The sequence below is a fragment of the Pagrus pagrus genome, assembly GCF_965226575.1.
Source record: "Pagrus pagrus genome assembly, chromosome: 1".
Lineage (NCBI taxonomy): Eukaryota > Metazoa > Chordata > Actinopteri > Spariformes > Sparidae > Pagrus > Pagrus pagrus.
Window position 1 is genome coordinate 19,835,964 of NC_140185.1, and position 12,236 is coordinate 19,848,199.

Sequence of the window (12,236 nt, forward strand, 5' to 3'; positions counted from 1 at the left end):
TTATTGGGACGGAGAGGAACAAAACAATAAGTTCTGCCGCATAAATCTGAATTAATTTTTTATTAATAATTTTATCTAATCTTTGCTTGATTCTGAATAATAATGGACAATTGGTTGGAAATATGCATTTTAATGTATATTTTTTAATGATATTGTTCATCAACATATTGTTTGTTTTTCCAGTTTCCCCTTGTACCATCAGAAACGCAGAAGCTGGATCAGGTGTTCACTGTTTACATGCCTCAGTATCGCTGCTTCTTTTTGATCTCACACGTTCTGGTTTCTCAAAACCCAAGATAATGATGTATTTGGGTTTCTATAATGTTTTCCAGCACAAACATGTAAACAAAAAAATTCCAGTGTCACTTTGAAAAGCCGCTTTCAGAAATGGCAGCTCCATTTGATGTTACTGATGCACACACAAAGTCTGTGTTAAACTGTATTAGTTTAAAGTGTAACATCAGCCCTACCAACATTTTGATCTCCAGACCTAAGTGATTCAATTTAACCTTTATTTTACCAGAATGTCTTTTACAAGGGAGTCCTGGCCAAGACAGCACCATATCCTTGTGTGTCATGTGTGAACACCTGTGTTCATATTGTTGTTTTGTCTGTGTCTCCTGCGTTCCTGTGCCTGTTCCCCCCGTCCTCATGTCTCCTTTGTGTTCGTGCTTTGTTCTCCGTGGCTTCTGGTTTGTCTTTGGCTTTTGCATTTTTCTTTTTTCCTTGGACTTTCCTTTACCTTCCTTTTTTTGTTTACATTTTGGTCTACATTTGGTCCTCACCTTTTTGTTAATCATAAAAAGCTGTGCTAAAAGTTTTGGTTACTTATACCCATTGTTTATACAGTTTTTCACTAAATGAAGGAAAGCCTGCCAGCTACAACCCCTATTCCAAAAAAGTAGGGATGTTGTGTAAAATGTAAAAAAAAAAGATGAGTGAGTGTATATTTCCATAAAGCAATAACGTTTATCAGTGTGAACATAAAATATATTTTTTTAACTTTTTTAAATTGAATACAGGTTGAAGAGGTTATTCTTTCGCACATTAAAGCTATGTTGTCGCTCGCTGCCACTGCTGCCACTGCTGCCACTGTTCATCTGCATCCACCTGTAGGCACTGAGTCTACTGTCCCCTTCCCCCCCTGGGGTAAGTTATCATCATTGCTCCTCACTCCCTGTTGTGCTGTGCTTGGGGCTTCCTAATGCTGGCACCAGCCTAGACGCTAAACAACAACAGTATACATACAACAACAATACATTGTTTGTCAACCTTACAGCAGCATTTATCCCAAATTTAACCTTATAGACGTTAGACATATAGACACTGAATGCTGTCAGGAAGGTTCTGTCTCCTGTTTGTATCAAGCTTTAGCAAGAAAAACCTTAACTAGTCCGGCTCAGTGGCCCAGTTTTGAAAAAAAGGGGTTGTAATAAAAAAATTTATTTCATTTTTGTTGTATTTTATTCAACATAGACAAGACTGACGCAGTGAATATTCTTATTTTAGGAAATGCTTATGTCACTCACCCCATTGACAGGATATGTCTTCCAGTCCAGTTCTCCTAGCACCGTCGTGGTGTCCAACAGAACCACTAGAGAGAGCGGGGTGGTGAAAGAGAAAGTCATGTAAAATGGAGGAGAAAAGTTAGAAGAGTGAAAGCATGACAGTACAAGCACAAAGAGTGACAGCAGAGAGCAGAGAGGGGGAGGGAGAGAGAGTGCGAGAGAGGTTGGACAGTGAATTTAAAAAGAAGAGAAATGGAGATGACAAAATAGGAAGAAAGCAGACAATAGTTATCAAGCTGTCAATGAGGAGCTGGCAGAGCTGTAAAGCCCTTATCAGATTCAACCACCTATGAAATAACAGCTCTTAGGAAAGTCCAGGACAACAGCAACACTAACAGAGATCCGCCCTCCGTCTAGGTGAAGTCTGGAAGATTAGTACTCTCCTTCTCAGAGGTCAGGAGTTTTCTGTGCTACATGACATCAATGATAAGCCAAAGATGAATAAAGGGGAAAGATGGAAGGACTGTGGAAACTTTTAGTAGTCAGAGGGACAGTATGTCGTTTTAGGAAAGAATTTCAAACTTATACGTTTAACTATTTACAATATAAACGAGGTAATAATACAAACTCAGAAATATACATTTTTTCTCAGAGGAAAATAAGCTACCCAGAACGGTGTTTGAAGCTAGAAAGGTGATTGGTGACAATAGCAGCCAAATATCTTAAGGATAGGATGATTCTGCACATCACAATATAGTTTCAGTTCCAATTATCAGTATCAACGCAGGAAGAGGAACTATATATGTGAGGTGATACTGACAATATGGAGGCTGTAGACTGGAGTTTGCCTCTCGCCACTGCAATGTACATTTTTGGAGCAGGGGTGTACGGCTGGGTACCGAACCTCAGTACTTACATGGCACCGATCAAATTGCGTCAATCCTAGTCTCGAAAAATGCTGCGGCTTGTTTGTATTTCTTTAAACCAGTAGTGATCGCCCTACATGGGTATAAGTTGCTGGCTCAGAAGCTGTTGAAGTAGTCGTTGTTCGCTGGTGATTTACAATTGAAATACAATGCCCTCTTAAAATAGGCACCCGATGGCAGAGTTATACCAACAGTTTACATCTGATGAGTCAATACTTCTTCCTATCGAGTATCACAAAATGCCTTGTCATTCAATACCTAAGGAGTAAAGAGTAAACCGATAAGCATGCGACATGCTTGTACCAAGATATAATAATGCTGGTGATTGGCTGTCTGTTACACGTCGTACAGACATGCAGAAAAAACACTACATTATGCCCAGGGACAGGGCTAACTGTTTTCTTGTTTTGCCGACTGTTTATCTGCACAGATAACTAAGTGAGTGTTAGCTTGCAACCAAATCGTATTTGCTTGTTGGTGAATCCATTCACCACATTGTGCGCTGGGATGGAGCGCCAGCAAACACTCTCCTTGTCACCTAGGCGATGGATAACCTGGGGCTGAGGTGGAGAGCGTTTCTGAGGGCTAAAGGGGTGTTGGAGAAATATACACCTGAAGTTGACATGATGGGTGGTTGTCAGACTCAGGCTAGCAGGCTACCTTTTTTTATTGTCCAGAACGGTACATGTATTGCATCAGTCTCTTCATTTCAGTCCAATTCTCCAGGTTGAGTAAGAGCACATAGTGCAGAGTACATAGTCGTTTCTCCAGCTGCTCCCAGATCTTGAAACAGCTTCTTCCTCTGAAGGAGGTCATTTAGCCGTAACATGAAATGTCATTTTCTTTTTTCTTGAAAAATGGATTCTACACATGGTTCAGTCATGTATGGATGATTTCATAATGAGGGACACTCACACTCAACTTCAACCATACTTGGATTTTGGACCACATCAGCCCAACAAGGGCCGGCCTTGTCAGACTTGGGGCATTGCTCAGTTTACACACCTTACACCTCATGAAGCACAAAAACACGTCTAGTTGTGCTACTTATGCAAGGTCACCTCTGTACGTCGACCAAGTTGTTTTTTTTTCGTGAGCATGTTAACAACTGGTTTTCTTTGTGTGAGTCCATGAGCACATTGTGTACATACAAGTGTAACAATCTCAAGCTGTCTGCACTCTGGTCACGGCTCAGGCATGAAAAGAGTCATTATCTGGCCCTTGCTAAGCCCCCTGAGCCAATTTGATATGATGAATGTGCAATTTCCTTTGTCTCCACACAGCCAGTTAATTACAATCTCTATCAATAAAGTGCGTCCCACTTCAGTGGTCGACATTATAGACCAAAGAGTCACATCTTTAGACGACCTGTCACTCCAGTGTACGGCGAACTTTGCCAAATCTGGACTAATTTAATGGGGTTGCCACTGTTTTAAGAACAAGTTAGATAACCGGCGAAGATACACTTTGGTGAGACTAAATGAACCGTTTCAGTATATACAGAGACTTCATTTAGCCTTGATCCCCTGCTGGTAATTAAGGGCTGAATTATAATAAGATGGCCTTGTGTCTGTTTAAAAGGAGGACATAGAGAGAGGGAGGAGGGAGGGAGACTGTGAGACAGACCGAGAGAGACAGAGAGATATTGATTTTTGACTAAATTAGAAAAGCAATCTTTCATAATCATGAGCAATGTTCCATACCATGTTTGACAGCTGAAAACTTTTTCCATTCACTGTGTGTCTGTCTTGCACACATGCAGAAACACACACATACACACATACACACACACACACACACACACACACACACTACATACATAGTAATGTAGTCATAAAATAATTAAATTCCTGCAACTACCTTTGGAGCCAGGAAATAACAAATGACCCAAGACCACAATTTTGAATTTGATACACAGATTCTCTCACTCAAAGCACACACACACACACACACACACACACACACACACACACACACAAATGCAGACAAGTATTTATCAGGAGGCCAAATCACATTACTCTAGTCTGGCTTTTATGTCTGGAACGTAATAATCTGCAACTGTCTAGTCTAAGTTTTCCTGACCACAGAGATATTATCACATTTTCAAAAAGAAAATGGGCACAAATAGTCTAAATAGCAGCAAACTGACTGTTATTTCTTTTGTGATATGTCATTGCAGCAGTATTGCAGGTTGAGGTGTTCAGTATGTGAACAAATACATCTTTTAAACTAAATCCTCAAAGTGTGTGAGTCATTATCGTGACAGACTGAATCAGCTGCTTCTAAGCGCTGAGGCTCCCCTTTCTGAATTAATTACGATACCTGAATTTGGATATCTGCTGAAATTGATACAAGTTGCTGTCTTGATTTTCTGTGTTTAGAAGATATCTCCAAACTAAGGACATGTAGAGGTAGCCAGCTGTTACTGCTCCATCTGTATGTCTAATTTACAGAATTCTGTGAGACCAAACAATATGTGGACTACTGTTATCATTGCAGAACTGTTAAATTACTAATTAATTAATCAAGTTGTGCAACTCATTTGGGATATGGGCTTACTATGGGCTACAAAGTCATTGTTAATGTCACACCGTACAGGTAAATAAGATAAACTACGTCATCAGGGACTATGACTCTATGAGCTGAACTGAACGAAACAATTTGGATCAGCAAAGTCATATTGGCTTCTGCTTCTGATTGCAAATCATTCTCCTGTACTACGGAGGCATAGCTGTATCCTTCCTCTACTCCATACATGTTGTTGGGTGTGTGTGTATGTTTAAACAGCAGGTGCTATGGAGCTGTTTGTCCTTGAGTGTGTCCTTGTTTTGTTTCTCTGTGTGTGAATGTATAGGACGATGCTCGTGTGTAAATTATTTTAAAATTGTGAATTATAAATGTTTCTTGAGGAAGGCGAATAATTAAACACATTGTCTACACAAGTTCACAGGTAGAGTACAGCATTGGACAGTCACGTATTACTCAGTAATATCATTAGTTTTACCAGTAATGGGTAGTGTAACAGATTACAGTTTCAAAATCAGTAATAATATTACAGTTACTATATTAAGTAACGCAGTATGACTGCCTTGCCAGAATGATGTATACGCGTGATGACATGATCAGGTCAGGATGGGTCACGATGGCTACTGTGAAGGATGAAGGATGAAGGAGAGAGGTATGTCTCAGTGAGTTTGTCTCAGTCAAACATGCAAAGAACGCTGTGAAACATCGTATACAGAAGCACAGCAACGCGACACTTGAAAAAACATGCATGCTGACAATGAGGTGTCTTCTGCCAGTAAAGCAAGAAACTGGATGTAAGACATAAAGACGCACATTGCTATGTAAGTTGTATCGTGAAGAAGATGCTACCTATGTAAAAGAAACATAGTAAAATAACAAGTAACGTAACTAGTCACTTTTGATACCAAGTAATGGGTAAAGGAATATCATTAATTTTTAATAGAGTAATAGGTACAGAGTAACTTCTTAGACTTCTTGAGTAAGTTGCCCCACACTGTGAGAGACACAGAGAACTCCACAGAGAAACTTCATAATGAGCGATATTTTGAGTGATCATTTAAAAATTGCCATCTTAAAATAATCAATTGACATTTTAGAAAATACACTTATCGGCTGTCTCCTCACTTGTCTGGCATGCAACCCCCATAAAACCACAACTTGTCACTTTTTACATTCCTGTTTGTGTACAGATTAGCTTTCAGAGCTCCTGGTATGATAATAAAAGTCGACTGGAGCATCTTAATTCAACTGATCGTGACGCAGATGATGCTGCATCCTCATATTGCAGAAACTGGCCGATTTCTACTGTTGTGTTGGGATGAAATTTGGTTACAGAGATGTCAGACAGCTCCTTTTAGAATACACTTGTATCAAAGAAATGAAAAGTATTTTGTCAACTAACTGATTAGATTGACAGAACATTTTCCAATGTGTGTTGATTATTGACATTAATTAGCAATAATTGATTTATTAACGATGTGTGTGCCATTTATCAAGCGATAACATGAAAACATTTGAAACTTACAGCTTCTCAGATGTTGTAAATGCGTAAGTAGACGTTGTATATTGTGTATTGTTGCTATCGTGACTGCGGAGCCTTTATTTTGAGCGTCATGGTTTGAAGCTTAAGGAAACTGACCAAACCGCTGAATTTGACGAGTTAAGAGTGACAACATGTCGTCATTTTAGATGGCAGAATTGATGATCTATCTTTGATAAAAAAAAAAAGACCCGCTGTTTCAGACATTACTGAGAATTTGGAGTGGTAAATCTGCCATCATTATCATTGTAGGATGCACATGTGCTGTGCAAGAGTGGAGTTATATAAAGACTTTAACTCATCTCTCATTTTCTCTTCGTCTCATTCAAGTGATTCACATTCATTAGGAAACTCACTCAGATAAATTCCTCCCGGCGAAAATATATTAACTTGTTCTTGCTATATTTTAAACTCCTCACGTTGTCATTTTTTTCAAGAGTCCCTGTGTTCACTCCTTCCCCTTCAAGCCTGTCACCACCACAGGCAGACAGGCATCCTGTGGGGAAAGCTGAACACACACACACACACACACACACAGAAAAATGTAGTGAAGGAGACTTTGACATTTGGCTTGTGAAAGGGCTTTTGTCGTCTTTGAAAACGTGGATCGTAAACATTAAACATTCAAGAAGGAATATTAAACTGACCTCTGCAAATGAGCAAAGTGGAAGATGTCAAGAAACGATTACATTACGGCAAACATTTGCTCTGTTTGACTTATGAGTACAACTGAGGGGAGATAACGTCATTACTTCCTCTGTTTCTAAACCGTACTCGACTGCACACAATGCCCATGTGAATGCAACTATATTTTGAAAAGTGGGAAAATACTCTTATACATTTGGTATCAACCACTGCGCAATATAATGCTATTCACATGTTTCATACAAGTATAACACAAGTGTCCCTGACTAATCCTCTTGGGACTGTATTGGCCGAGATCCGTTATATTTTCATCCATGAATGTGTGAACTCATCATGGAGGCAGAAATAGGCAACTCAAACGCATCACTACAGCTGACAGAGTCTGCCGGAGGCTGACATTCACTGGAACACTTTGAGGCCCCTATAGCTGTGGCAATGTTTCTGTACACTCAGATTTGGGAGGTAAAGTATAGTGTCAGAGCCTCCTCTATAATTATTCTGATGGAGCTCCTGTCTGTGGCGCACAGAACCTCGGTAAGAAATTTATGCTTTAAGGGTGAATTTCAGTGTGTGTTCATTATAAAATCAGCAAAAATAATCTACTTTTAGATGAAGTCGTCTGAAAAGCGTACTAAAGGCGAGTCCCATCACAATGTTTAGTCTTTTAAAGAAGACCTATTATGCTTTTTCCTTTCCTTCAGTGTGTTTTATGGGATCTTGTGCATATAAAAGGTCGGGAAAGTTCAAAAGCCCAAAGTCCACGCCAACGTGAGTGCCTCTCTCCCACAGAAAACACTGCTCCTGAAAAGCCTCATCAGTAATCCCGCCTTTAATCCTGTGACTTTGTGACATCTCACTACGTCACCAAGTGACACAATTGAATATGTAATGCTTATATTCATGGTAGAAGTGTAGCTAACTGGAAGCTGAAAACAAGGTAGAGCTGACCAGAGACAATGGTGAGTGGTGCTGGCTCAAGTGTGTGTGAGCTGACCAATCAGAGGAGAATGGTTATTATGGAGGGGGGCCTTAAAGAGACAGGAGCTAAAACAGTGTTTCAGACAGAGGGGGAAAACAGTGCTGCAGCACTGGACAGTATGAGACAACTGATGTGTTTTTTGAGCATTAAAGCATGTAAAGTTATTCTAGTAGTAACCCAAAATAAAATTATGAACCCGAAAATTAGCGTAATATGTCTCCTTTAAAATAACGTTGCACAATATGGATTTCTTTCAGCTGATACTGATAACCGGCAACTTGCTTCTGATGACCAATATTGATCATTTCGTTATTTTGATAAGTTCCTTACATGTCGTTTGTACAGACCTGAGGGTAAGAAAGGCGAGGATTTAGTGAGCAAAGATAGATGATTTAATATTCCACAGCTCTAATAAGATTTGTCATGTCAGAACTCATCTCTTCCCTCCCCTTTGAAACTTTGCAGCACATAGTGCACTGAAACTGGAAAAAAAAACATCCACATCGGCGATGACATGTTTGGCTCTCTCGTCTTCACTGCCTGGCTCTACCCAGGCAAAGTTTGATGTCATGAGGGTCAGAGGTGTGTTGCGTTCGTTCTCCTTCTCCTTCTTTCATGTGTTTATTGACGGATTGCAAAACAACTTTGGAGGAGCGTGCTGCCACCTACAGTATGGCAGTGTGTAGATGCTTTTTTTGTTAGAAAAGTGCATCAAAGAAATTTGACTTCATATTATCAGATCCATTTATCAGCTATAATTTCAGCGATACCAATATAAAGCCGATAATATAAAATTTCCCAATAAAGAGGAAAAAGGTATTGGCCGATTTCGTCGTACACCACTATTTCAAAGATGCATAAAGTTGATCAGTTATTAAGACCACTGAGAAATCCACTGACAAAAGCCAGCAAATTTACGTTTCTGCATACTTTTTGAGGCTGTGAATGTGTTTACAGTTATAATTTTGTACAATTCAAAGCATAAGTAACATAATTTCAGATGGAGTGGGTTTAAAAAAGTCTTGATTGGGAATACAGATTTTTTTTCATGAAATTTGAGACTGAACATGTATTAATATAATATTAATATACAGACTGACAAAGTCACTTAAACATGATTGTCTCTGCCAAAGATAGAGACTGACATCTCTTGGCTCTACCAGCAAATTGACGATTTGGCACACAGTTCCATTCTGTCTGTAAAATTGTATTTGAGCTAAATTAATCCAAATTTATTTTGACAGAGTTGATGTAAAAAGTAACCAAAACATTATTAACACGATCATGTTCAGTCTGTCAGAGGTCTGCAAGCTATAGGTATCAGATACATCCCGTCGTTTAGCCAACACATTGAAATTAAATTGCATTTTGAGTCCGTACATGCATGTATTAATGTGTTTTCTGTCTGACAGATTCCATATAGGATAGCTTCGCTGTCATTCCCTGCTCAAACCAGGAGACAAACATGTCATGTCTTGACATTGGACGGAAACCAAAATACCTGAAGAAAACCCCATCACAGGTAAGACACGTGCAGGCATCACACTCTCTAAATATGCTTATTGTGTTTCAAGACTTCAATGTGTACACCGCTTTAACATTTTATGTTTGCGGTCAGTAAATGAGCACTGTAAAACATGAAGTTAGATGCGTGTGAGTATGCGTTTGTGTGCGATGAGGCAGAGCAGAGGATCAGTTTTGTTGGAGAAGACTTTTAAATGGTCACATCTGGTGAATCCACCCTTGTTCCAAGTGTGTGGAGTGACTCTCTTTGTGCTCACCTTGATTTGTGGTTCCCGGGTCCGACAGGATTCTTTGAAGCAGGAACAAAAACACACAGTATTTCCCAGCGGAGCACATCGTTGAGTCAGACACAAGTGCGCTCTGAACTAAAACGCTGCACCGACTCCTAAATAGATCCCCCAAATGGAAAGGTAAGGAGGTGTCATGAAAGAAGCGACTGATATCGTCCCGGTATCCAGACTGAAGGGGTCACTCAGGAGTTGTTGATTTCTTGTTTATTTCAGCCAAGCATTCCGAATCCCTCCATGTGGAGACGGGCAGACAGGCGGGTTGAACGACCAGCCATTGCGCACAGAAACCTGGCGACGCGAGCTTGGATCAAGTTAGGAAAAAAATACGAATAAACGGAGGAGTAGTTGTCTGGAAACCTTTAGGTGCAGACTGTCCCAGAAGTGTCCAAAAGCGAAGTTCCCCCAGGAGTACTTGGAGGTACACTCAGTCTGTTTGTCTTTTAATGTCTTTGTCCAAAAACGAGAGAGGCGCAGGGAGAGAAAAAGGGGAAACCCCGGACTTCCCGCCTCACTTTCAGCCAGTGCATCCCTCACTGTGTCTGTATCACTACATGTATCTCTCTCTCTCTCTCTCTCTCTCTCTCTGTCTGTCTCTCTCTCTCTCCCTCCTTCCTCAGGATAGGAGGGATGATCTGGCGCAGGCAGAGAACACCACAACCCGATATTTAGGACTTGCGCGTCCAACTTGGTCTTTTGGTGATATTTCACCTCATCTCTCACTTTACATCATGTAAAACGCGCAGGGGGGGTCAGTCTTTTTTTCCATCAGACGTTATTGATTCCTGGGGTTGGGGACGCAGGGGGAGATGGAAGGAAATAGGAGGCCATTTATTAAACTCGTGTATCACTTCTGTGCTATGATGTAGGTTATACCTGCATTGGATTATGTTGTAGGGAATAGTAATGTGTCTGGGGCCGCTTCTATTTATGGTGGCAGGGGAGGAAGGCGGGCAGACAAGTAGATAAGTTGATATGGGGCATGGTGGGATTGAATGTGCGCGCGCACACACACACACACTTTTTAATTTAAAAATATAATATGTATTAATTCTGCATTAAAATCTCTCTTAAAAAAAAAACGACTAGACCTTTGTTTTAGGCTATGTTTTCTTGGGTTGTGTATTTGCATAATCCCAACAATGTTCAAACCCAGAGAAATCCATATGGTTTATTCAAGCCAAGGTTTCATTAGGTTGTCGCCGTTACTCCCAGGAGAGGGAAGTCGGTGAATGAGACTAAATTTAAGATGAATAAACTTTAAAACAATACCTTATCTATGAACATTTATGCCTGTGTCACATCAGATGTTCATCAGCAGTGGTGGTTTTTTAATGGTGTATACATCAACAGTGAAGCAAGTCTGAAGGAACTACATTTATTCACTTTACTTTACACTAGCTGTAAGCCAACGTTAGCTACAAACGGCAAACACCGAGGGCGTGTGTGGTTAAATTCAGGACAACTCTCAGTGAATTCAGTAACCTACTCACCAGAGACTGGTTCTCTCTCTTATTTTCCCGTCTCTCTCTGTAACATTATGTCCCGAACACTTGAAAACGGAGTTCAGATCTGCGGATCGCTGCTGCAGTCAGGATAATAAACAGGAGTGAAGATAAATCCACTTTCTAATCCCACAAGTTTTAATGTAATCTCAGAGCTCTCCTCCCGTCGATAAACGATTCCAGGTCGGAGGAGAATCTGAAGTGACTCCAGTTGTTGAGTCTCCTGAGTGTCAGGCTGAGATTCAAGCAGCTCTAAGCAGCTGAGCAGCGGCTCTTCCCCTGCTCCACCCGACCCTTGACACAACAAGCCACAAACATATTTTGTTTTGATAGAGAGCCCCATAGTGACAAAAGCTTCATTTTGTACGTTTAAATGCAAGTTGTAGAGAGCCTGGTTTTGAGTAGATGCTGAGCAGTGTATCACAGTTTCAATGGTGCAAAAGTGGAAATTTGTGCTGGAAAAATTTTGATTTAGATGATTTATATATATAGTAGAGGTCCCAGGACAGATCCTTGGATGCAGTCAGTGAGTTAGGAGTGAAATCTTCTACCTGCACTGGGATCTGCCAGATAGATAATTTTTAAACCATGAGACAGTTTTGGCTGTTCAACAATATCATGATCCACAGTATCAAATGCTTTAAAACAATCAATGATAGGAGCTGCATAGTGTTATTTGTTGTCTAAATATTTGATAATATCTACTAGCTTTAAGGCAGCTGTGATTGTGCTGTGTTTTTTCCTAAAACCATTTTCATTTACATATTCTTGTTAGTGAGTGAAGATGATCCTCTTG

General features: G+C 40.2%; 1 protein-coding gene across 1 annotated transcript in view; it reads right to left on the bottom strand.

The window, feature by feature from the left end:
* Positions 1 to 10,438, bottom strand: part of LOC311263087 (ephrin type-A receptor 6-like) — a 55,460-nt gene extending 45,022 nt beyond the window's left edge. The window contains exons 1-2 of the mRNA XM_084362958.1: positions 9,906 to 10,438; positions 1,530 to 1,594 (exon numbers count right to left, since the gene is read on the bottom strand). Of these exons, the coding sequence (XP_084219084.1) occupies positions 1,530 to 1,594; positions 9,906 to 9,984 (144 nt within the window). The 5' untranslated portion in view covers positions 9,985 to 10,438. The remainder of the gene's footprint in view (positions 1 to 1,529; positions 1,595 to 9,905) is intronic.
* Positions 10,439 to 12,236: the final 1,798 nt, after the last annotated feature.